This window comes from Gracilinanus agilis, chromosome 1, assembly GCF_016433145.1.
Source record: "Gracilinanus agilis isolate LMUSP501 chromosome 1, AgileGrace, whole genome shotgun sequence".
In the NCBI taxonomy this organism is placed as follows: Eukaryota; Metazoa; Chordata; class Mammalia; order Didelphimorphia; family Didelphidae; genus Gracilinanus; species Gracilinanus agilis.
The window spans coordinates 54,752,977-54,780,720 of record NC_058130.1 but is presented as its reverse complement, the minus strand read 5'-3'; the positions used below and the strand labels follow the sequence as shown (position 1 = coordinate 54,780,720).

General features: G+C 40.5%; 1 protein-coding gene across 1 annotated transcript in view; it reads right to left on the bottom strand.

The window, feature by feature from the left end:
- Window positions 1-27,744, bottom strand: part of ATP2B2 (ATPase plasma membrane Ca2+ transporting 2) — a 174,631-nt gene that overhangs the window by 61,957 nt on the left and 84,930 nt on the right. The window contains exons 13-15 of the mRNA XM_044676014.1: window positions 14,911-15,022; window positions 8,326-8,599; window positions 3,317-3,354 (exon numbers count right to left, since the gene is read on the bottom strand). Coding sequence (XP_044531949.1) covers window positions 3,317-3,354; window positions 8,326-8,599; window positions 14,911-15,022 — 424 coding nt within the window. The remainder of the gene's footprint in view (window positions 1-3,316; window positions 3,355-8,325; window positions 8,600-14,910; window positions 15,023-27,744) is intronic.

Sequence of the window (27,744 nt, the reverse complement as noted above, 5' to 3'; positions counted from 1 at the left end):
GGGGGTCAAGTGACTTGCCCAGGGTCACACAGCTGGGAAGTGTCTGAGGCCGGATTTGAACCTAGGACCTCCTGTCTCTAGGCCTGGCTCTCAATCCACTGAGCTACCCAGCTGCCCCTGATGTCTTTTTTTAAGGGCACAAATAAATTATTTTTCTTCCCTCTTGAAGAATTTATTTAAGGGGGGAAGGGCCTGAAAGTGGGATGACAAATTAGGGTGCTAATACAACAACCAAGGCCAGTGGTAATGGGAATTAAGAGATACAAAAGTCTCTGGAGAAATTAGCACAAAGGGGAAATTGGCTAAAATCAAGAGAACTCGGGAACCAATTAGAAATGAGGGAAGAGTCAGAGATAATCCCCAGGGGTTCCTCTGGCAGAAATAGGAAAAGGAGGGTCAGGGAACAAGTGCATATGGGCAAGATGAACAAATTCAATCTGGGGAAAGTTGAGTAATGAGTGTTACTAACCCCAAGTGGAAAAGTTAGGGGTGGGGATGGGAGAGGAAAAGGAAAAAGAGAAAAGGCAGGGAAAATCCCAGACCTCAATAGCAGAATTCATAATACCATGCCAGATTCAGATCTGCCATCTTACTAGAGACGTGAATAGTTGTGTTTTAAAAAATGTCTTTAATTATGCAATTACAAAAGCTATTCTGTCATCATAAGCAAGCTTCCCCCCCCCACCCCCCATTACATTTCCCTACTTCCCAAATAAAACACTGGACAGAAAGAGTTAGAGTACAATTAGCAGGAAGGTGAGGCAGATGAAGCTAAAGCCAAACTCTAGATGTCTGACCCCCTCCCAGGAAGGGGGTCTTTCCAACAGGTAAACCTTCTCCCCTTGGAGATTTCCTGGGTGAGCTGGTATCCTCTAGCCCCTCAGGGCTTTTGTCCACCTCCTTTCAGGAGTCATTCAAAGAACATAAGGAAAGGAATAAAACTGGCCAGACAGAACCTAGTCTGATCATCCTCAAAGTGGGTGGAGAAGGCAGCTTCAAAGCCACAAGGCAGGAAAGGGACCCTAGCCTGAAGATTTCCTCCCTCTTCTCCCCAGCTCCTAGCTAATGTCTGAAATTACTTTCTTAGTGTCTAAGAACTTCAGTTCTCAGTAAAGGCTAGAAAGCCAAACTTCAGTGTAAAGAAGAAGCTGTGGTTACAGTGGCTTGAGCTCTGGGTCTAGAGAAGACATGGAATCAAAGCCAAACTCAGCTCTTTATTAGCTATGTCACTGTGGACAAATTATTTCATCTCACAGGCTTCCGTGTCTCCAATTAGTTGGGCTAGATGATACCTAAGACTTCTTTTAGCTCAAAATCCTTTGAAAATCCCTAAAGTATAAATGACTAAGAGCAAAGGTTCCCTTCTGAGTAGGAACTTAGAGTTAGAGGTGAAAGAGATCTAGATCCAAACCCCTCATTTCACAAATGAGAGATTAAATGACCTGTCTGAAGTCATGCAGCTAGTCAGCCACACTGTCTAGAGCAGTGATGGGCAAACTACAGCCCGTAGGCCAGATGCAGCCCCCTGAAATGTTCTATCTGGCAGCAGTGACATTATTCCTAATCTGATGAATACAGTGAGTAGGACACAATACAATGAAACTTCGAAAGAGTTGCCTTAGAAACAGACAAAGAGATGAGCATTTCCTTTCTTTTGGCCCCCTCTTTAAAAAGTTTGCCCATCACTGGTCTAGACTCAAATCTGGGTCCTCCAATTTGAAATTCCTTTCTTTCTACCAAACCATGCTGCCTCACTGAAGACCAAGCCTTCATACTTTATAAGTTCACACCTAGCATTCTGTGCCCTGTGCCCCAAAAGGACCAATATTCCCTGAAAGAAAAATCAGTCTGAAAACAGACATTATTTCAGGTATTCTGAAATGCCCAAGAAAAGCATCTTTCTTATATATGTATTTAACTTTAGCACTTAACCTTCTAGTCTTTTCCCTCTTAGTCTATCCACAAATGACCTCCTTTATATTTTCCTAAGGAAAGAGAACAACAATAAAAACCTCACATAATAAAAAATACTCAATTGCTTATTTGTCCATCAGAACAGACACTTGCTAGAAAAACATTCACCTCTTTTATTTTGTCATTTTCCATGAAATACTTCTCTTTTGGAAAGGACTAAGAGAAGGAAAAGTAAATAGATTCTCCAACTTGGGATTCTTAGAAAGTTTGCTGTTACCCAGGCTTTTTCCAAAGATGTCAACTCTCAAAGCTGGGAAACAGTCACTTCTCTTCGCTCAAGGTGATAGATTTTTCTAGATCTCCCATTTTAAGGAAAGTGCCTGGTTCAAGTAAGTCAGTCTTCATTCCTCTCCAGGGTCTACTCCTGACTTTACCCCTGCCTCTGAAGACTTTCTCCATCATGCTCCCCAGGGAGTACCTTGTCCCTATCTTTCTCAGGAAAGCTTTTATTCTGTATTATCTTCCCCCTTTAGAATGTAAGCTCCTTGAGGACAGAGATGGTCTTTCTTTCTGCTCCTATTTGTATTCTCAGAATTTAGCACTGATCCTGGTACATAATAAGCACTTAAGTGTTGGCTTTACTAGACAGCATTTCTGAATTTCCTAGTCAGTAAAATGTCCAACATTGAAGAGCAAACAGACAAGTCATACTTTGTCATATTCCAGTCAAGCATCATTTACAAACATGGTGGAAAGAGCAATGGATTGGGAAGTCAGAAGACCCTAGTATGAGTCCTTGCCTCTGACATCTTACGTGTCTGATCTACAGTGGTCACAATTAAGCTAACCAGCATGGATGGCAAAGGAGGGTACTAGGAAACTGAATTTTCTAAATAACTGAAGAGTAATCCATTATCGCCCCCCCCATCACCCATAATAACCATGTAATGGAATGATCTTTATTAATCTAATCTCCAAATTTTACATCACAAAAGTTTTACTGAATTTGTTATTAGCTACATTGGGGGCTAGGACTACAGATTCCCTATCCATGTATGCTTTGTGACCCTTGACATATGCATTTAACAACACTGAATGCAGTACCTGGCACATAGTAGGCACTTAATAAAAGTTGATTAATTGATTAACAAAGGCAACATTTTAAACAATTGAAAGCTTTGATAAAAAAATTAATGTGGATCTTCTGGGGGCTTCCAGTGCCAGTCATAACCAGCCACTTTAACAAACTGAGGTAAGAAGGGAAACAGTGAAAAATGTGTCCTGGCCACAGAAGAGGCCACTGGCGAACTGGATGATAATGTCAGTTGTTTCTACGTTTGCTACAAGTCTTCAGGTGATCATTCATCCTATAAACGTCAGTGTACCAGGAACAAGCACGCACTCCAGGTGTAGTTCTTCCCATCATCAAACACACTACTCCTAAAATCAGATATCATGACATCATGGGCAGACAAGACGCAAGCATGGATTTTCAATTTAAATGGAAATTATAAAGCCATTCTTGAGTGGGTACCTTAGAGTTTTATGGGACAAGTTAACACCCATGAGAAGATTTTCAAACCATCCTAAAAAAAATCATCATGTGAATGGGGGTGGGGGGAGGTTGGTGGCTCAGTGGATTGAAAGCCAAGTCCACAGAGTAAGGAAATTCTGGGTTCAAATCTGACCTCAGACACTTCCTAGCTGTGTGACTCTGGGCAAGTCCCATGACCCCATTGCTTAGACCTCATCGCTCTTCTGACTTGGAACCCATACGCAGTATCGATTCTAAGGCAGAAGGCAAGGGTTTAAAAAAAAATAAACAACCTGACATCAATGCAGCACTTTAAAGTTTACAGAAGTCCTACCCATGTAATTCCATTCATTCCTCACAACAGCCTTGTGGAGCTGATGCTTTTATTATCCTCCCTTTGAAGAAGAAGAACTTAAGAAGGCTGAGAATTGAGTCACTCACTTCATGTATATCAGACTTGGATTTGTACTTAGGTCTCTCCTGACTTCCAAATCAGTGATTTTCCTACTAAGCCACACTGCCTCTTGAGAAACAGCCTGAGCATCTCCCATTTCCTGGAACCAAAGTAGATGAAAACTCACAAGTGCTGAATGCTTGGTATCATGTAATGAGGTCAGGGAAGCTAATCAGGAGACTTTAGCTTTGCCTTTAATTCCCAGTGCGCTTCTTACCAAATCTCTTCCCCTCTCTAGGTCTCTATTTCCTCATCTGTATAATGGGGGTTTGGACTATGTACTCTCTGAGGTCTCTTCCAGCTTTAGCATTCTGGGACTTTGGGCAGATCTCTTATTCATAGGGCTAACATATCTAAGCTGACTTTATTCTTTCAAAGGGAAAAGAAAAAAAAGGTGACATCTCTCTCCATCACTTCACTAATCAGAAAGCCATCTAATCATTGCAGGCTGAATGGCTGGGTGTAATTATGTAACAGAGCAGCATGACAATTCCCATCAAGCCGAGGAAGTTAAGACAGCAGCAATGATGTGGCTGAATGAACACAGACTCATGCTGGTTGCGGCTCACATGGTAAGAAACAAGAAAGCAAACTCTATGGAAATCAGAAGCTTCCTCCACATCCCAGCAGACTGATTAGCCGACTGCCCAAGTCATGCATGAAGTATCATCTCCAATGTGAGTCCTCGGAGCCCCAAGTCCCAGACTCTCCTCCTCTGTCCACAACAATGACAGATCTTCTGCTTAGATCTTGGCTGCCTACCCTCAGCTCCGTCATCGCTTCTTCATTCAGTGGGTTGTGTGTTTGAGCAAGTCAGCGATGGGAAAGAACCTCTCTGGGACCCTCCTGTCCTCTATTATTAAATGTTCTTTTTTGGACCTGTGATTCCTATGGGGAAAGCCCAGTGAGAAAACTCCCTCTACCAAGCAGGCTGGTACCTGCCCTTCAAGTCAAAACCTCTGAGATTTGCTAGGGAATGTTGAAATATTAAGTGAATTATCCAAGGTCACACAGTCTCTATGTGTCAGAAGCAGAATTTGAATCTAGAGATTTCCCTGAGTTCCTCTTTCTATACTGTCACTGTTGGAAGTAGTAGTAGTGGTGGTAGTAGTGCTAGTAGTAATACTAGTAATGGTAGTAAAAGTATTGGTAATGGTAGTAGTAGTAGTAGAAGAAGAAGAAGAAGAAGAAGAAGAAGAAGAAGAAGAAGAAGAAGAAGAAGAAGAAGAAGTTGTAGTAGTGTTAGTGGTAGAAGTGGTAATGATGGCAGGGGTCGTGGTAATAGAAGTAGTGGTTTATAGGGGGGGTGGTAGTAGTAGTATTGGTAGTTATAATAGTAGTAGTGATAGTAGTAGTAATAGTGGTAGTAGTGGAGGTAGTGGTGGTAATAGTGGTAGTAGTAGTATTGATAATGGTGGTAGTAGTAGTGGCAGTAGTGGTGACAGTAGTAGTAGTGGCAGTGATAGTAGTAATAGTAATGGTAGTAGTAGTAGTAGTAGTTAAGTAATAGTGATTGTGTAGTAGTAGTAGTGTAGTAGTATAGTAGTAGTAGTGGTTGTGGTAGTGGTAGTAGTAGTAGTAGTAGTAGTAGTGGTGGTGGTGGTGGTGGTGATGGTGTTGGTGATGGTGGCAGTAGTGGCAATAGTGGTTGTGGTGGTGGAAGTAGTAGGAGTAATGGTAGTAGAGGTGATAGTAGTAGTAGTAGTAGTAGTAGTAGTAGTAGTGGCAGTAGTGGTGGTGGTGATGGTAGTAGTTTTAGTGATAATAGTAGTGCTAGTAATGGTGGTCACAGTAGTAGCAGTAGTAGTAATGGTATTGATGGTAGTTGTGGTGGTTGTGCTGGTGGTAGTAGTATCGGTAATGGTAGTAGTAGTGGTGGTAGTGAAGGTCTTTACTGCTGGAACAGATTTCCTTTACACTGAATTTTCAGGTTTCTAATGGGCTTTCCATTCAGGGTCACACCCAATCCCTCCAGTTCCCCTAGGAGGCAGCCACTGCAGGTATCACTACCCACTTTTTACAGACTGGAAACAATGGAAGCTCCTGTTGGTGAATAGAGCTGCTCCCCCTCCTGGAGCAAGTAACGGTCAGAGGGAAGATGTCAACCCGAGCCTCCCAGGATGCCTGCATTTGAATTTCTCTGCTGTTCTTTGCTAAGAGCCACCTGAGCCAAGAAAACCTTGCAGGAGCCCCAGCCGTGACCTTGGCTGTGCTGGCCGCCTCCTTGTCATTTCCAGACCAGGAAAGCTCCTGGAGTCATCAAAAATAAGGGCTGTTCATTGCCTCCCCCCCTCCCCAGAATCGATCATTACTTCTTCAGAGAAAGAAAGCTGATGTGGTTCTGGTAAAGGGATGCTGCGACTCAGTCATTTACTTGGGAGCTTTGGCAGGGCACGGAGGGAGGTAAGGACATATCTGACCCAGGTAAAATAGTAGACAGAATTTATTTAAGGCTTCAGAATAGCTTTGAACTGTCCAGGCTTCCAATTGTGCAGCAGCTGCTAAGCAAGTAGGGGGTGTGTGCAACTTCCAGAAAATGAGTCCTGGGCAGATGCCTCAGATGAGACAAAATGTCAGCCTTAGACACTTCCTGAGTCCTCTCCCTGCCCTTTGGCATGCATTTTTCCTGGTCTTCCATCCTAGAGACCTAGTTCACTTCTTTTGGAGCTTCTGCTTTGGGGCTCAGTAATCTGTGACTTCTGTCTAGCCCTCTAATGCTCTGCTTGGACCTTTATTTCAGAGAGGGACTCTTGGGAAAGGGGCTCACATTAGATTATAAGCTCCTTGAGGGCAAGAACTCACTTTTCATATCCCCAGTACCCAGCATAGTGCCTGGCACATAGTAGGGGCCTAATAAATGTTGAGTGACTATTTCCCTGCTGGGATTGCAGTCAGGAGCATTTCTTCTCTCCTCCCTCCCCTCTACTCATAGTCATGCCTCTCTTCCTTCCAGCCAGTTGGTTTGGGATAATTTGGCCTTCCTCATTCCCTTGCTCCTTTGCTCTCCAGGGTTGGTGGAAGGGATCAGGGATTTACAGAGTCCCTCTTTGAGAACTTTGAAAAGAGCAATTGGTCTCTGGATTTTCTGTCTTCCTCCACCACCAAAATAATCCTCCCACCATACCAGTCCAACTATGTCACTCCCTCCCTTAAGCCCCACAACTAGCTCTCCAATATCTTTAGGAAAAAAAATAAAACCAAACATGAATTCCTCATGACTGGCATCTAAAAGGCCCCTAAATAAGTCTCAAGCCCCCTGCTCACCCAACCTAATTTCTGGTACCTTCATACCTTGCATGGTTCCAACAAAATGGGCTAGCACATATTCCCCAACCCTGGATCTGGACACTTGCCTCTGCATTCATTGCTACAACTCTTCTTGGAGACCTGGAATCTTTGATCTTGAAAGTAGAGCACATGGACCCCTGGGAGTGGAACATCTGGGACCCTGGAAAGGACCCTCTGCTTCTCTAAATGCCCTCCCTCCCCCGTTTATCTGCTGATATGATGGAGAATTTTACTATCATTCTTTCATTAGCCTGAGAGAAGACTTAGAGGAACTTTTCATACTAAGAGCTTCCATTTGAACAAAAATCACAAATATGTTAATTGAATAATACACAGGCTGCCCTCCCTGCCTATGCAGGGGAAACCAAAGACTAGAGGCCCAGGGCAATCCCACCAATTTTGGCCACGCTGCTTTCAAGAGCCCAAATTCCCATTGGAAGAGTTTATTACTCTTCACTGGGCACACATAGCACAGGATTTCAAATGATCCCTTTGCACTGAGGTCCCCTGGTGCTGCTTCACCAGAGACAGGGGAAGGGAAGTTCTTCTAGAAAAGCAGAGGTGTGCTAGTAAAATATTTAACAACCAGCTCTCCTAAAAATATCTTGGAACAAAACACACCTTTAAGTTTCATCTGCATTATTTACATTTTCTCCATCATTTGGTTAAGTCTAGACAATCCACAGGACAAGAAATCAAAAAACCCTGATTTGTAGCTCATGCCGATTTCTGACCCGTAAGGGTTCACACTGATAATTTCACAATGGTTCTCTCAAGCCAGCTCGAGATAGCTCCAGCATACCCCCTGCTTTAAAGTCTCCTAAAAAAAAGGCCACTTGGGCGCTGGACATTGTGGAATTTCTGTAAACCACGCTATCTCCACGTGCTTAAAAACACCGCTGCTCCCCACATTCTCCATCACAGACCCCCAGGAGCCAGTTCTCTTCTATTTCTTCTCTATTCATTTCCTTTATCAATAGAACACTTGGACATTTTTTGTAGTCGAGAAGATAATTAATAATTACAGGCAATGGCACGCCCTTTTACCTTCCACACACAGCTGTTTGCCTTTCAAGTCGGCGTCCCCAAAGTCCAATAATAGGGACGGACTCTTAAGAGCCCAGAGCTGACTTACAGGGCAATTGTGAAGCAGGCGAAGTTTGTCTTTGGGTTTGGTAGCAGAATCGTGGGAAGGGTTGTAAAATCGCCCCTCGGAGTCAGGATAGGGGGCGAGTCTTCAACCCCTCCCAAGATCCCACACCAGGAGCCGGAGCCTTGAGTCAAGTGAACGTGGTAGGAGGGGTTGACCAACGTCCTCTTCACCGTGAGGGTGGCAGTGCAGGGGATCTTGGACACCAGGGTGAGGAGAAGCTCCCAGCGGGTACAACTTTTAAGTTCAAACCCTCCACCTGGGTTTGAGAGGCCTCAAGAAGAGAAGAAGGTGCAGAAGTCAGCAGTTTACCCCTCCCGGCCGAACCCTAAAGATACAAAGGAATGTATTGGAGCAGCTGTTAATACAGATGAGCCCTTTGGTATAGGGACAAGAAGGACAGCTGGTCATAAAGAAAACCAGAGAGACTTAGAAAGGGGAGCACCAAAGCAGATCATAAAGTCCTTATATTATATTCAGGGACTTGGTTCAGGAGAAGTCCTAAGCCAAGGTCCAGCACTGACCCAGTAGGAAAAGGTAACTCCCTACTAGGTGTACATGGGCTGGCAGGGCCACCCTCCTCCTCTGGTCTCTTAATAGAGCAGAAGGATAAGCCTTAAGGGCAGATATAATTTCAATCAGCAAAGTAGGACAGTTGATGCTTGGAGCAGAGAGACAGTAGGCATCAATCCTCAGGAGGGCACCAAAACTATTGCCCATTCTAAGGCGGCCCATGCAAAGAAGGAGAGAATCTGGACCTTTGGGCTGTTGTTTGGGCTGCCTTAATTGTACTACGGGAATTGAGCTGTGTGTTTTTGGAGAGAGACAGACAGACAGACTCACATACACACACAGAGACAGAGACACAGAGACAGACGCAGAGACAGAGTGAGAGACAGACAGACAGAGGGAACTTCTTTGTGGCAGCTCTGGAAAGTCCTAGAAAGTCTAATTACCTGGATGGCTTTGTATGTGTGACCTGGAGGAAAGCCTTGTACACTGGGATGTACTATAGACTGCCTGGACCTTTGAGCCAAGATACTAAGGAGCAGAAAATTAGACTAGACAATCCCAAGGCCTAATGTCACAAAGTTGGTGATCTTCAATTCCTTATAACATTTTTCTGACTCTTTCCCTATTTTCTTGGGCATGCCCATATCATAGGTCGAGGGACCTTGACAACTTAGTGGTCAAAGGGCTCTGACAAAAAACCCGGCTTACCTCCATGGAGTATTTCCTAAACATCCCTTTGAACTCTTACTGCACATCATCTATCATCTTTCATAAGATCACAGAGCCATAGGAATTAGAACTAGCAGGGTCCGTCTAATCGAATTCCTCCCCCTATTTGACATATTGGGAAACTGAGGTACATGGAGGTTAAGTGAGTTGTCCGAGGTCACAAAAGTATGATACATTAGCCCTTGTGCATTCTGCAATTTGGTGATCAAACTGTTTTTTTCTCTTTCCAATCACTGATTTACAAAAGGTTATTATTGATAGGGACCACAGAAATCCTCTAATTCAAACTCTTAATTTTATTGGTGTACAAACTGAGGTCTAGAGAAAGAAAGCTATTTGTCCAGTTTCAGAGTGGAAATTTGAGCTTAGGGCTTCTATCTGCCATGTTATTGGTTTACAGGCTTTGCAAAGACAGAAGAAGTTGAGAAGGGGCCAATACCAGATTGAAGTCATGTCATTTTTGTTGGCTGTCCTGCTATGCTAATCATTCACTCATCTTTCATTGAACCTTCTCCAGTGAGGCTGGGATTCCTAAGGGGAATGGAGGGAGAAGGACCTGCCTTTGTGGTCCTAGGAGAAACTGCCCAAGGCTTAAGCCATCTAGGTTTCTGCTTGGCTTTCAAACCCTTTCCCACCTAGCAGTTTGGCCTTACATATAATACTTGTTCTCTTATTGTTTCAACAATTTGATTGCCTCTTGGTGATGTGCCTTGAACTTCTTCTATATCCCCAAGGTACACAACGCAGTTCAAATTAATCCATTTCAAGCATTTATTAAGTGTCTAGTGTGTGCCAGGAACTATGCCAGACAATGGGGATATGGAGATAAAAAACACAAAAGTGCCTGCCCTCAAGGAGCTTACATTCTACCAGAATTCACAGCACTCAGTAATAACAATAGCACTTTTCTGTAACAGTTTAAGTTTATAAATGACTCCCCCCACAGCAACCTGCATAAATATCCTGAGAGATACAAGCAGTAGAAGTCCCATTTCATAGATGAGAAAACTGAGGCACAAAAAGATTACAGGATTTTAGAGATGGAAGGAACCTTAGAGCTCATCTAGCCCAACTCCCTTGTTTTGTAGATGATGCCCCAATGAAATGCTTTCATTGAGGTGTATACATTCTATGGAGCAGAAACAGAAATCGAATTCAGGTCATAAATCCCATGTCTCTTCTAGAGTCACATGGTTAGGAAATGGCAGAACCAAGACTTGAACTTTGAGCTTTTGATTGCAAGTCCATCTGATGCTCTATCATCATCCACACCATCATCTATTCTTGTTAATACTGTACTTACTAATTACTAGTTCTGTAATTTCATTGATACAGGGAGCCCTCGGTAAGGAACTTAAATCTACCAATCCAGATGGGTAACTACTCTGCAACTTACAGTCCTAAAGTGTTGCCCAGAGAACCAAGAGGCTAAATGACTTGCCTAGGGTCATATTGTCAGTACATATCAGAGGTAGGACTTGAACCAAGAGAGTCTTATTTTCAAGCCTGGCTTTTTATCCACTGTGCCTCACTCCCTGTCCATAGTAGGTCATCATCATTGAGAATAAAAAGAATTATAATAATTGCTTTACATGCATTATCTCTGTAAAATAGGTATTACAGGTATTATTATCCCCACTTTACAGAAGAAAAACCGAGTTTCACCAAGTTTAAGTGGCTTGTTCATCCATGATTGCACAGCTAGTATCACAAACAGATTGGAACTCAATTTTTTCTGCCTCCAAATCCAGCATTTGCTCTACAATGCCAGACCATCCACTTACTAATAAATGTTTACCATATGTCTGTTGAACTGACTGAGAGATTTGGTGATTCTCTGGTGCTAAGATTTTAAGTTTCAAAAGCCTGCTCTTTCAGCTCGCTTGCCCTTCTCTGCTTATGCTGTGGCATGATTCTGGCCATAAGGGACCCTCGTCAGCAGTTGCTGAATGCAACCTTCAGCCAGATCCGGCTTTCTCTTTGAGCTGCCTCTGCTAGCGAATGGCACCAGAGGTCACATCCCCTGCCTTCTCAGAGAGGCATGATTGTAACTTTGGCCTAACTGTGCCTTTTGGGTCCTGAGTCCTTTAATTAATTGGGTGAATCAGGTCCCAAGAAAGAGTGCTGCCTGTGATGGATGTAAGAAATTTCTACTGTCACTGATTCTTAGTTTGTCAGCACTCTGTGTGTCCTTATGCCAGGTAGGGACCGATTTTACACCTAATTCTCTCTGACTGTTCTAGGAGTGAGAAGACTACAAATTCATTGTGGGCAGGGACAATGCGTTATCTTCTCCTATCTCCTCTTGAGGAGCTAGCACAAGTCTGAGCCCATGGAAGTGTGATCCATTAGGAAGAATATTTGATCTGAAATGAGAGATGAGTTCAAATCCCATCTCTGACACCTGTGTGATCTTGGGCTAGTCGCTTAATCTCCTGGCCAAAGTTCCCTCCATCTTCAAAATGATAGGGATTGACTAGCTGCCCCTTGAGTTTCCATTTATCCCTAGATCTATGAGCCTTGGTCAAGAATTACATTTGCTGGAGCATCAAGGTGGTTCAATGGATAGAGAGCCAGGTTTGAAGACAGAAGGTCCTGTGTTCAAATCTGAATGCAGACATTTCCTGGCTGTGTGTCCCTGGGCATATCACTTAACCCCCATTGCCTAGAACAGTGGTTCCCAAACTTTATTGGCCTACCGCCCCCTTCCCAGAAAAAAATATTACTTAGCCCCCTGGTAATTAATTTTTTAAAATATTAATAGCAATTAATAGGAAAGATAAATGCACCTGTGGCCATCACTTTCCCCCTGGATGGCTGCAGCACCCACCAGGGGATGGTGACGCCCACTTTGGGAATCACTGGCCTAGACTTTACCACGCTTCTGCCTCAGAACAACTACACAATATTAGTTCTAAGATGGAACGTAAGGGTGTTTTTAAAAAAAGAATAACATTTGGGCATTCGAGAGGACTGCAAGCTCAACATAATTCAACGTGTGAGATATCACATGATAACTAAAGCTATCCCTAGGATATAATGAGAGGAGGCAGAGTTTCTAGAACTATGGAGCCAGTATTCCCATTGTATTCTGCTTGGTCAGATTTGGAATACTGTTTCAGTCCTGGGGGCCATTTTTTAACAAGGACATTTAATAGTTGGGGTACACCCAGAGGAGAGGTCTAGGATGGCCTCAAATGATATCAAGCTCATATCATTTGAAGATCTGTTGAAAGAATAGGAAAGGTTTTATCTGAAAAAGTGAAGAGTTAGAAGGGACATTAAATGACTATCATGTGGAAGAGAATTTAAATCTAGGAATTCAGGGCCCTGGAAGGATAAAGAATAATGGGTGAAAATTTCAGAAACACAGATTTAGGCTAAATGTAAAACAAAATCAGAAGAACCTAAAATTAGAAGGAGCTCCTTTGAAAGGCAGCGATCTCCCGTTGTTTGGAGGATTGTCAGGTAAAGCTAAACAATCATTTACCAAGTATAATACATAGAAGATACTTATTCATTGTAGGATTGAACCAAATGACCTCTGAAGTCCTTCCAGCTCAAACACTATAATTCTGAGTCATTCAACAAACATTTATTGTCTTCTACATAGAGAGTGTTAAACAGGGGGATATACAAAGATATATGACATGAATTCTGCCATCAAGAAGTTCACAATCTAGTAGAAAGGTGAAATAAATATTCATAAAACTAGCATAAATTTTAATATGTTAAAAGTTTCAACTCATATTTAGCAAATAGGTCATAATGGCAAAAAATGGGAAGAGTTGGGGGGGGGTTGTAGAAAGTTAGGCACATTAATACACTGTGGGGAGAACTGTGAATTAGTCCAGTCATTGCTGGGAAAATCTCAGGATTACATCAAGTGATAAACATGCCCAGACCCTCTGACTCAAAGATCTCAGGGCCATATACCACAAGGAGGTCAATGAAAGAAAGAAATGTGCAGCAAAATATTGATAGCTGAACTTTGTGTAATAGCAAAGAACTGGAAACGAAGTGAATGGCATTGATCGGGGAAGAGCAAAGCAAAGTGGGTTGGGAATGAACATGGTGGAAGGAATATAGTTCTACAATAAGTTATGAATATGAAAGATGTAGAGATGTATAGGAAGAGAGAGAAATTAATGCAGAATGAAGTAAGCAGAATGAGGAAATAAAATAGACTTAATGTGAGACAATGTCCTACAGTAATGTGAATGGAAAAAACGCCAACCAAGTGGGGAGGGGACAGAATACTGTTTAATCGTAATGACCAAGTTTAGACTCAAATTAGAGAGAAGAATAATATAGCTCCCTCCCTTCTTTGAAGAGATGGGAGACTGCAAATACTGTCAGACTCTACTGATGGTGCGTGGTTTTGTTGGTTAGCTTTCTTGTTACAAGGGATGACTGCCTGGGGAAGGAGTAGAGGGAAACATTTCAAAATGAAGGTGATGGAAATAAATTACATTTTTTAAAAAAAAGAATGTGAAAAGTGTATCAGACATGGGCATGTATGCTAAGGGTTACGACATCAGATGAGGAAGAAATCACTTTCAGCTAGTGGAAGAGGGGGGTGAGAGGGTCAAGGAAGATTTCATAAACTATATTTTTGTCTGTGGCTCCAGCAAGTGTCACAAAAAGAAGCCAGCCTCCACTTTTCACATCCAAAGGCAGAAGCAATAATAACAATAAAATAACTCACATTTACAAGGTGCTGGTCAGTTTATTTATGAAATCCTTTCCCCACAACAACCCTGTGAGGTAGGCGGAAAAAGTATTATTATTCCTATTTTACAGATGAGACAGACAGCTCACATTTATAAAACAATTTTGAAAATTCACCATTTCAGTCACAACAGCCTTTAGAAGTAGAAGAAAGCTACTATCCAGAGTTTACTGCTGGGGAAACTGAGGTTAATCAAGGCAAAGCAACTTGTCTGAGGCAGCATGATTTGGAGATGGCAAAAGTCACAACCTAAATCCAGATCCATGGATTTTCCACCAAACCACGCTATTTCTAGCAATATAATAACAGTTACCATTATTCCTACTGTGATTTATAGAGAGATACTAATCATGTTCCACACCTTATTTTAAAATCATCCAATTTCAGAAAGACTTGAAAACTCCAGCAGGACCTTGTCAACAAACAAGCAATTCAAACAAGCAAGGCAAAAATTTATTTAGCCCCTACTATATGTCATCCTGGCACCCAACCATTCCCCGTCTCTCCCATTGTCCAGAACTATTTTGAGACTCTATGATGTTACCAATCTAGGCAGCAAAATTCGGAGAGAGGAGAAAGTGATGGAAGAATCCAACCTTTCAGGAAGTTATTAAGTTTATCCTGGGAACCAACCTGGTATGGTTGGACAGTGATGACCTGGTGTATCTGCAAGTGGCTGCCTGAAGATTCTGCTTTCACCAGATCACTCTATATCCCAATTTGAGAATCATTATCAACTTTAAAAAAGCATTGGACTTTGAGTCAAAAGATGTCGGTGTGGGTCTTGCATTTTTAAACCTTTATCTCCCATCTTAGAATCAATACTGTGTATTGGTTTCAAGAGAGAAGAGTGGTTATGGCTAGGCAATGATGTTAAGTGACTTGCCCAGGGTCACAAAGCCAGGAAGTATATGAGGCTAGATTTGAACCCAGGACCTCTTTTCTCTAAGTCTGGCTCTCAATCCACTGAGCCCCCTAGCTGCTCCAAGGTCCAGTCTTAATATTTTGGAGATAAGACTAGAAACAGAATGGACCTCAACGGTCATCTATCAGTCCAGGAAATGGATATCTAGGGAGATGGAGTGATTGTTTGGTGAATTGTTCAAGGTTATAAAGGTAATAAGTAATAGAACCAAGTTACTACTATGACTCTGAGAAGGTCTCTTCCTTTCCTTGAGCCTCAGTGTCCTCATCCGTTAAATGGGAATGTTAATACCCTCACTACCTATTTCACATGGTCACTATAAAGCACCATATAAAAAAACCACTCTATTGTAATATTATCACCCTTAGAAGAAAACATGAGTCTCTGCAGCCTTCCTAGTATTCTGACCCAACTTACAGGTGGGGAAATCAGATATTCTTCCCATTGATTGATATGCTATTTACTGTCATTTTCCATTGGCCCATGAGTGCTTGCCAGCCACAATGTAGAGATGCTCTAGGTTGGGTCACAAGAAAGGTGCAGTTAAACTGCCTTGAAACATTCATTTGATTCAAAGAAATATTGGTATCACCTGCCACTATGCCCATGCCCACCTCTGCCTCCTCTGTCCTTCCAGCCCATACCAGAGGTTACTTCCCCCAATGCTTTTCCTGGTCACTCCAGGCACACAAGAGTTTCTCCTACTGTAGAATGACTATAGTGGTTACCATCTGCAGCCCTCATCTTACAATTAGTGGTACTTGGTTGGCATCTCTCAGATTTTGGAACACTGGACCTGCTGTCAGGACAATCCAGCCTCAGCCATTTACTAGCTGGGCAACCCTAGGCAAGTTACATAATTTCTATCTCAGTTTTCTCAACTGTAAAAAGGACATAATAATGGCACCAATGACTAAGGGTTTTCGTGAGGGACAAATGAGATAATAATTTGGCACATAGCAAGTACTACATAAATGTTAGCTACCAGCATTATTACTACTACTCCTACCACCACCATCACTTCTACTACCACTACTAATATTAGAGAGCTTTACACAGTGCCTGAGACATACAATATATATGTTTGTTCTCTTCTTTTTCCCTTCTTCTTAGTCTTTATTTTAATTTCTCCCCAGTTGACTTGAAGGCAGGGACCGTGGCTGATATTCTGTCTATATCTACCATACTAGAGAATATACAGGGATCATAAGACTTCAATCTAAAGCTGGAAGAAACTGTAAAGGCCATATCCTCCAATTCTCTCATTTTCCAGGGGAAGAAATTTGGAACCAACCATTAATCCTATGACTTGCCAAAGGTCACACAGGTGGTAGAAATGAGACTCAAAACTGTCTCTGAGACTCCAAGTTAAAAAATCTTATCATCGTGGGGCAGCTAGGTAGCAAAATGGATTGAGAACCAAGCCTAGAAATGGGGCGGGAGGGGGTCTAGTGTCCAAATTTGGCCTCAGACTCTTCTCAGCTGTGTGACCCTGGGCAAGTCACTTAACCCCTATAGCCTTGCCCTTACCACTCTTCTGCCTTGGAATTAATATCCGATATGTAATCTAAAATAGGAAGGTAAGGGTTTATAAAACAAAACAAAACAAAACAAAACTCTTCACCGAGCAATCCCAGTGCCTCTAAACAACCCTTAATCTAAATTTTTCATTTTGCAGCAGAAAAGTAAACTGAAGGACAGATAGGAAAATAATTAATCACACAAGTTAACATGGTTGTCTGTGGTAGACCAGGACTCCTGGTTCTCAGTCCAACCAATGCCACGCTAATCTCCTAACTGTGCTAGCAAGAAGCCCTCTCAAATGATAGTTTAAAGAATACAAAATACTTCACTCATCTTAGCTATGGGCCCATGGACTCCATTTCTAGATAGCTTTCTGGGGATCCATGAAGTTAGATGAGGAAAAATTACATCATTATTTTTCACCAACCTCTAACTGAAATGTAATATTTCCTGCAATTATTTGAAAAATATTATTCTGGGGAAGAGAGGGAGAGAATTTGAGACTCAAAATTCTTTTTAAAATGTTGGAAACAGCTCTTTACATGTTATGAGGAACAAATATAATACAATTTGTAAAAGAAAAAAATCATTCTAAGAAGAGGTCTGTCTATAAGGCTTCATTAGACTGCCACAGGGGCCCATTACACAAAAAAGGGTTAAAAGAGACATTGCCTTAGAAGACAGTGGCAGCATCACACCCATTTTACAAATGCAGAAACTGAAGCCATGAGGGTTAAGATGACTTGCCCACAGTTGCAATACTACCTTTAGAGCTAAGAATCAGACAGACCTTCAGTCCCACAGATCATTGTCTTTTTCCACTATTCTACAGAAACTCTCAAAGATCCCCAAACTTTTGAGATCCTCAATTTTTAAAAATTTCATTGACAGAGTGCCATTAAGTCAGATGGATATCTAAATTTGCACCAAAATATATTAGATTTCCAGTCCACTATATTAAACATTTCGTTGTGATTATTGCCAATAATGGGAATTCCCATTTTTATAGCACCTTGAGATTTAGCAAACATTTTCCTCAAAAAGGACCTTATGAGGTCGGTAATAGAAGTATTATTATCCCCATTTTGCAGATGAAGAAGCAGGGAGTTAGAGACAAGAACTGATAGACACGTGGTTATGAACTGGGAAATGCTGAAGCTAAAATTTGAACCCAGATCTCTCAATGCTTTCTCCACTATACCACCATTTCCAGCACATTTTCCAATACGTGGTATCTAATTAATAAATATTTATTGATAGGCTAATGGTTCCTTCTTAATTTTTTTATGATATATCATTTAATATTCAGATCCTATATCTATTTTGAGATCAGATGAGGTCAACTGGGGAATCTTTTTTTGTATCCAATATCACTGAGAATAATCTAATATCAAATATAAATACTCAGCTAAAAGAAATATAAAAGACCAAAATCTACTTTTTAGTAAATAAAGTCAAAGAATACAAAGCAAAAGAGGTCTCAAAAAAGAACTGTAGACTATTAATAAAAGTATGAATGGAGGGAAGGAGACAATTTGGAGCTTATAATTTCAGGATATGTATGTTAAAATTATTACACATAATTAGGAAAATAATATAGTTTAAAACATCAATGTTTCAAATCACTAAAAACAGGTGAATGCAAATCAAAACAATTCTGAAGTTTTATCTCATTCCCAACAAATGGGTTTCATGGTTTTTTTTGTTTTTTTTTTGTTTGTTTGTTTTTTAAACCCTTACCTTCCTTCTTGGAGTCAATACTCTGTATTGGCTCCAAGGCAGAAGAGTGGTAAGGGTAGGCAATGGGGGTCAAGTGACTTGACCAGGGTCACACAGCTGGGAAGTGTCTGAGGTCAGATTTGAACCTAGGACCTCCTGTCTCTAGGCCTGGCTCTTAATCCACTGAGCTACCTAGCTGCCCCCTCCTACAAATGGGGAAAGATGACAAAGGATGGAAATAGTTAATGTTAGAAGGATGATGAAAAGATAGTTTTACTGATAGATTATTGGTGGACTTCAGAATTGGTACTGGAAAATGATCTGTAATTATCCAGAGAAAAAGACTAGAATATTCATAGTCTTTTACCCAGATCTATCAATCTATCTATCTATCTATCTATCTATCTATCTATCTATCTATCTATCTATCTATCTATCTATCTATCTATCCACCCACCCACCTACCCTACCTATATACCCTAAGGAGTCAATGATAAAAAAAAAAAGGCTCCATATACACAGAAATATTGATAGAGGCACTTTTGGTAGCAGAAAAGAAACGGAAACAAAGTTAATGTCCATTGATGGGGGAATGACTAAACAAGTTGCCTTATGTGAATATAATGGATTATTATATTATAAGAAACAATGAATATGAAGAATTCAGAGAAATGTTTAAAGACGTATAAGTTGACATAGATTGAAATTAACAGTACCAGGAAAACAATATGCACACAATGATTACAGCCATGTAAATGTAAATAACAATAACAATGAAAACTGACTGCTATAGAAACTATAATGACAGAGCTTGACCTCAAAGAAGAAATATAAAAAGAGATTTCCTTCCTGTACTCTCCGAGGTAGGGGCTAATAGGTTTGGAACATGACGCAAAATGTCAAACTTTCTGAAGTGTTGATTAATTTTGTTAAATTGTTTTTATTTTAAGATGAAAGGATGATGGAGAAAGGACATATTAGGACATGTAGCTGGTTAAAAAAAACTTGTATCTGTGGTATTTATTTTTTAAAAGAAAAGGAACCCATCAGCTCTTCTAAGACTGTCCATTCTTTCTAGATAACAATACGTTAGGAAATTAAGTCAAAATTGTCAGAAGACTTGGGTTTGATTACAGCTCTCCAGTTCCCAATTGTGAGACCTTCAGCAAGTCATTTAGTCTCTTTGGACCTTAGTTTACTCATATGTAAAACGAGGGGGCAGGCCTAGATGATGTCTCTTTCATCTCTACATTAATGATTTTGGGGCTCTATGATTCTTTCAGTTTCCTCATCTGTGAAATGAGGTTAATAATTAATACCTGCAGAGGCATCTCAGTGGCTCGATAGATAGAGATCCAGGCCTAGGGATGAGAGGTCCTGGGTTTATATCTGACCTCAGATATGTCCTAGCTGCATGATTTTGGGAAAGTCATTTCATCCTCATTGCCTAGCCCTTACTACTCACTTGCCTTGGAACCGATACCTAATGTTGATTCTAAAATGGGATGTTAGAGCTTTAAAATTAATTAATTAATTAATTGATGCTTGTATTGCTGACATTGCAGGTTTCTTGTGAGAAAGGCACTTCTAAAAATAGAAAGTGTTTTAGAACGACTTTTTGTTATCATTGTCCACATTTTTGTTGGAGTTAATTGGTGGTGGTCATAATCCCATCAAGGTGGGATTGAGCTCCCAAAGATTCCAATAAGACTAAGGCTCTTTTAGAAAATAGAATTAAGTGAATAGAACATTATATACAACCACAGAACTAATATTTGAAGAATAACTTGGAAATGTCTACCTGTAATATAGAAAATGGCTTTTGCCACTATGGCCACTCAGGCAAACCCCAAAACAGGAACAGTGATCAGAGAGACCTGCTCACCTCAACCCCCAGGAATCAACTGTTCAACTCCTTTCCAACTGTCCCCTCACCCAGAGTTTTCCGGCGGTGGGGAGGTCCCCTGGAATTCTAGGTGAGGCTTGACCCCGTATCCTGCAGGAATTCCACCCTGCCATTTTCCATATTACATACCTCAAAAGAAAGAACTGATGAATAGAATCACAAAAAAAGCCAACATAGTTTGTATATACATTTTGTTGTTGTTGTCAAGTGATGCTTTCTCTGGTAAAGGGAGGGAAGAGAGGGAGATATCTGGGAATTTTGATGTAGTCAACAAATAACTTAATTTTTAAAAGTCATATAAACTAAAAAAAGAAAAGGAAATAGAACAAAATCAGGATTCTAAGGGTAGAGAAGATGAGGTCTAAGGCTGATTTATTTTAGCTGTCAATACACAGTTGTTTTGTTTTTGTTTTCTGTTCAGGTAAAAACGTAATCCTAATTAAAACCTAGACCATCTGCAAGACATGACAACTTGAAAAATATGAGGGACTGGTTACTGATCACCAGAGACCTTTCTCTTTCTCTGGTGCTTCACTGATGTTTCCTGTTGTACCAGAAACATTCATCTTCTCTGCCTCCACTCAACTGGACTAGAGACAAGGGAGAACAAAAGAAATTCTCTTCCTAAATCTGTAACAGTGCATTTAATTCAACCTTCCTCTTATTCACTCACTTAGAATCTGTCACTTTATTTATCCTGTTATGACCAGTAAAAAATCAAAGTTCACTTACTACCTTTGTGACTGAAGGCAACTCGTGTAGTGATCTTCCTCAGCTTCACTATGGCCTCTAATGTCCCTTCCAGCTCTAAATCTATCCAGAGATGGGCAACCTTTTGAGCTTGGTGTGTCAAAATTTGCCAAAAAACTGAGCATAACTCGGGTGGTGCGTCACTGAGAAAAAAAAACCACCATAATTTCATGATATTTATAGTTTAAATAACAAAAATGTATAATTGTAATATATAACTGTATTTAATAAACCAAAATAGGTATATTAATATAGGTAGAATTGTCATCTATAGTGCACAGAGTGTCTACACTTACACTACAGCAAATGTTTCATCCTTGGCACGCAGCCCCATACTTCTCTGTATGCGGCTGCGTGTCATCGAAAATGGCTATGTGTTTCAGTGCTGAAACGCATGCCATAGGTTTGCCATCACTGATCTATAATCCCAAGAAGCTATCTTTAGATAATTTTAAAGGTCCCTTCTAGTTCTCATGATTTAGTTTTGATCTAGACTATAAGATCTAGACATAAGACTCGACCTAGTCTTATAATTTTTGTCTTGGTTCTGTAATTTACTATATGACTTTAAGGAAGATGTTTAATTTCTCCAAGCCCTCAGGTCCTTCACCTGTGAAATGGGAATAACAGTATCTGTTCTGTCAAGGCCACTGGGTTGTTGTAAGTCTCAGTGGGTATGACTGTTGGGGAAGCCCTTTAAATAAGAATGCAGATGGAATATCATAAGAGGCAGAGTGGCATCAAGGATCTGAAGACCATAGATATGAAATTATGTAATCCAATACCTTCATTTTCAGGAGCAGGAACTGAGTGACATGGAGATTAAACGCCTTGCCCCCAGAACACACAGGAAGCAAACATCAGAAGTAGGATTTGAACCTATGCCCTCCAAAAAAAGGGCTCTTTCTACTATACAACAGAGTCAGAAAACAAAAACAGTTGGTTTGCACCTCTGTGTGGTATGGACTGGCTGCATGACCTTGGCCAAGTCACTTAAATACCAAATGTTCCTTGGAAGCTCTTCAAGACTATGTTACTGGGTTGAAGAACTCAGTAGAAGAATTTTAACACTAGGCATTCATTACATTGATGGAATTACAATGCCATTACCCTTTCTAATGGAATTGTTACTGCAATGACTGATAACATCCTACTATAGTCATTACTCTCCACCCTGTCTCATAAACTTCACTAATAAAATCTGGGTGCAAACTCTGAGGAAGCTCTGAAAGATTCTGAAGTTCAGGTGATACCCTCCACCCATCTTGCACTTTCCAGAGGCTTTTCCCAGCCATTTTCCACTTGATTCTGACTATATCTCAGTGAGGTAGCCAGGTAACCCCATTTTGTGGATGAGAAAACTGAGGTACGGAGAGGCAGAGTGATTTCATTCTAGGTCCAGGAATGGATGTGAAATTACTCAAAAAACCATAAATCCCCACAAAATAGGTGTTTTAAAAGAAATGAGGTCTATTTTCATCTAGATGGGGAAATCATACTGAGTAAATTTTTCCCATACCTCAGATCAGCAACCAATCTATCACTTATAGTCTTAGAGGATTGTCTTGGGCATTTGAGAGGTTAAGTGATTTATTTAGGGTCATAGGAGCTAGATGGTACAGTAGATAGAGTGCCCAGTCTGGAGACAGGAAGATTCTTCTTCTTGAGTTCAAATCAGGTCTCAGACAATTACTAGCTGGGTGATCCTGGGCACATCATTTAACCATATTTGTCTCAGTTTCCTTATTTGTAAAATGAGCTGAAGAAGGAAATGGCAAACTACTCCATTATCTCTGCCAACAAAACACCAAATTGGGTCACAAAGATTTGGATATACCCCAAACCAATGAACAACAAAAATTAGGGTCATAAAGCTAGGGCGTATCAGAAGCTGGATTTGAATGTAGGTTGTCTGGCTCCAAGGCTAGCTCTTTATGCATTCCACTATACATGTGTGAAATTTTGTTATTGGCATATTCAACATCACTATGCTTTCTTCAGATTGCTTTTTTCTTATTTATTGTCAACATGATTATTGTTCTCTCTCTAACAAGGCACATTTGGAGCAGTGCTTGCATATCTATATCTTAAGAGATATTGTGAACTCATTCAACAGTCAATTGGCCAAAAAGTATTTATTGAGGGCTATGGCTCAGGTACTGTGCCAAACAATAAGGATGTAAAGAAAAGACTAAACCATGGTTCTATGGGATCAGTGGGAAGCAACAGGATGGACAAGTCTAGAAAAGTCATCTTGCAGAAGGTGAGATCTGAGCTGAGTCTGGAAGGGAGATAAGAAATCTAGGACGTAGCATTGAGGACTGAGAGCATACAAGACCTAGAGGAAAGTCAGAGTTAAAGTACAGAACTGATGGATGGATGGATAGAGAATCATGGGTGAAAAATAACAAGAAAGCCATTGGTGGTGGACCTTATAGAGTATGTGGAAGGAAATTTTAGGTAACTGGGCTGGAAAAGGAGGAAGGAGTCAAGTTGTGAAGGGCTTTAAAAGACAAAGAGGATTTTATATTTGAGCCTGGAGGCTTGGGGAGATATTGTAGTTTGCTCAGTGGAGATGTGGTTATGACAGAGCAAGACTTTAGCAGCTCAGTGTAGGATGGACTTGTGTTGAGAGAGACTTGAAGCAAAGAGACCAATCAGAAGGCTCTTTTCATAGATTAGAAATGAGATGACATGGGCCTGCACCAGGGTGGTGCCATTTAAGTACAGGGAAAGGGACATATGCAAGAAATATTGTGACTAGGAGGACAATGAGATTGAGAGCCTGGGTGAATGAGTGATGTCCTTGATAATTATAGGGAAGGAGGAGATGAGATCTATTTTAGACAGACTAAATTTGAGGTATCTATAGGAATCCAGTTGAAAATGTCCAAGAAGCAACTGATGATGTAAGACTAGAATTCAGATTAGAACTGAATATTTAGATCTAGGAATCATCTGCATAAAAATGATCATTGAATTTATCCATAAAATATGATGACATCCCCAAATGAAATAATATGGAGGGAGAAGAGAAGAGGACCAAGGAAAGATCCTTGGGGGATTCTCAGAGCATGATTTAGAGCAGCTTTGGTGAACCTTTTAGAGACTGTGTGCCCAAACTACACCTTTAAGCCCCTGTGAGACTCCTGCATTACCCAGAGAGTGGAGGGAAGAAGTGCTTGTATTGGTCTGCTGGACAGAGGGACGGGGCATGCAAAAATGTCCTTAAACTCAGTGGTGAGGGGGAATGGAGTAGCCCCCTCCATACTACCGAGGCATGTGTGCCATGTCTTCACCAAAACAGACGTAGAGGAAGACTGAGAAGGATCTGGAAGACAGATGAAAGGGAAATCTAAAAATTAACCAGAAAAGAAAATGCTGGTTGACAGCATTAAACATGGCAGAAGAATCAAGAAGGATAAGGAATAAGAAAATGTAATTATATTTAGAAATTAAGGGATCACTGGTAACTTTAGCAGAGCAACTCTAATTAAATGGTGAGGTCCAAACTCATATTACTCAGGGTTTAGAAGTGAATGAGGGGCACTTGGGTGGCTCAAGGGATGGAGAGCCAGGCTTGGAGATGGGAGATCTTGGGTTCACATCTGTCTAAGACACTTCCTGGTTGTGTGACCCTGGGCAAGTCACCTAACGGTGACTGCCCAACCCTTGATACTCTTATGCTTTATAACTGATACTTAGTATTGGTTCTAGGATAGAAGGTAAGAATTTTAAAAGAAGAACTGAATGAGAAGAAAGGAAGTGTAAATGGCTTTCTCAAGTAGTTTAGCCATGAAGAGAAGGAGATGGACCAAGTAAGGGCATTTTAAGGGTTGAGAAGATATAGGCAGCAAGAAAGCAGCCAGTAGAGATAAGAGAGACTGAAGACTAGTGGGAAAGTGGGGATAATAAAGGAGGGCAATCTAGTAGAGAATGCTGGATGGAATGCAATAACTTGTGTGTGCCAAAGGGCTCACCTTGGCAAGGAGAATGAGCATCTCTTCATGTCAGATAGAGATGAAAATGACAGCAGAGGAAGTCATTTGAATGATATGAGATGAACAAGGAGAAGAGGGAGCTCTCAGCTGGTGGCCATTTCAAAAAATAAGTATGAGGAAAGTTCTCAGTTGAAGTGGGGTGAGGGAGCTGCCACAGAGGGCTTGAGGAGAGATGAAAAGATTTAGAATGGTCTTTTCAGTGAGTGGGACAGTAATCTGATTAGTAAAGTATAAAAAGATTGCCTTGGGGCAGTGTGGACCCAGTAATACTGATGTAACCAAAATTTGGTTGTCCAGTCAGCACAGTTTCACTATTTTCTCCATTTCCACTGAGAAGCACATGGATAGGAATAAAGTCAGCAGATGAATGGAGTAATCCAAGGTTGAGGTTTGGCAAGATCAGTAAAAGGATGAGGGGGCAAGGGTCTCTACCATTCAAAACAGTATGGAGTTCAACAGATTGCTCAAGGGAATCAATATACTGAAGGAAGGAAAGTGTGACCAGTGCAGAGGTCATGACCTGGTAAAAAGTGAGGGGGAGAGGGAAGGATTGGATGTGACGACAAGGATAATGAACAAAATTAGAAATCATAAGGTTACAAATTATAGCCACATCCAAAATGACAGTAAAGGAAAGTGATAAATGTTGGAGAGGATGTAGCAAAATTGGGACACTAATGCATTGTTGATGGAGTTGTGAACTGATCCAAACATTCTGTAGGGCAATTTGGAACAATGCCCAAAGGGCTATAAAACTATAGATACCCTACTGATCCTATAATACCCACAGAGATTAAAAAAGGTGTGGGGAGGACCTACTCGTACAAGAATATTTAGAATAGCCTTTTTTGTGGTGGCAAAGAATTGGAAATTGAGAGGCTTTCCATCATTTGGGGAATCACTGAACAAATCGTGGTATATGATGGTGATGGAATACTTATTGTGCTATAAGAAATGATGAACAGGATGATTTCAGAAAGAGCAGGAAAGAGCTTCATGGACTGATGCAGAGTGAAATAAGCAGAATCTGGAGAATATTGTAACAGAAACATGGTATGATGATCAACTGTGAAGGACTTTGCTACTCTCAGCAATATAATGCTCCAGGACAATTCTGAAGGACTTATGACAAAGAATGCTATCCAGCTCCAGAGAAAGAACTGTTGGAGTCGGAATGCGGACCAAAGTTTTTCATTTTATTCTTCACTTTAGTTTATTTGGATTTTTATTTTGGGGTTTTGGTTTTATATGACGATGAATAATATAGAAATAGGTTTGCATGATAATGCATATATAAACCAGAACAAATTGCTTACCATCTTCAAGAAAAAAAGAGGGAAGGAAGAGAGAGAATTTGGATCTTATAACTTCAGAAAACTTATGTGGAAAATTGTTATTACATCTAATTGGTAAAATAAAATACATTTTTTAAAATAAATAAAACAATCTGGTATTGGGAAAAAATAAGAATTATAGCTACAAATCCATCAGTTGGGGAATGGCTAACAAATTGTGGTTATATGACTGAGATGGAATAAAAAATGATGATTGCATCATTTTTTTAAAACTTTGAAAGAACTACATGGGATAATGAAGAGTGACATGAGTAGAACCAAATGAACATTGTATAAGCTCCAGATTTAATATGTGAAGAATAACTTGTGAATGTTTACCTTCAGAGAATGAAATGAGAAATAGGAACACAAAAGACATAAGCCATACATATTTAGCCAAACCATGCCTTCTATGAGAGGGGCTGAATAAAACAAATTCAATTAAAAAAGAATAATTTAAAAAAGAACTATAGCCACAATTTACAGACCTCATTTTTGAATAATTGTATATTAGTATTGAACAAAAAATATCCTGATAGTTCAGGTGTTATACTATTCATTAAATATCACTTGTCCTCTCTTTTGAGCAAATCATTTATTTGTGTTTATCTTAAATGGTGGAAAGAGCAAAGGATTCACAACTATAGGATAACTTTCTGATCCTAGATATGACACTTCAGCTCTCTTTGCCTCAGTTACCCCCTCTGTAAAGCAGATGATGTCTAAGATCCCTTGAAACTCTAAAATTCTATAAGCTTATAAGTAAATGATCCTGAGACTTACCCTCTGGAAAATAACATCTGCCACATTTCTGAATCCTTTTGCCAAATTGGGTTTATGACAAAGTTGTCCACAGTCCCAGGGTGGCAAGTGCTTGAATGAACATTGGTTCAAGAACATGCCCATTCCTTCTGTTGTGATGGCTGAGCCCAAAATATGGAGCTAATGAATATTTTCCCATTCCTAAGACATATGCTGGTGAACCACAATGATGAATGACAGCCTTGCAAATCAAGACTTTTACCAAAATACAGAGTAACTAGGTCTATAGAAGGTGTGAGTTCTAGACTTCCATGATGGAAATGCCAATCATCAACAACCTGATATTCAGTTGCAAAAATTTCTGTTAATCCTAGATTGAGAAGAATTGTGATAATTAAAAATTTATAATTGGAAGGGACCTCAAAACCCATCTAGTCTAACTCCATAATTTTTGGATATGTAAACTAAGAACTAGGGAGACTAAGTGACTTGCCTAAGGTAGCCAGGAT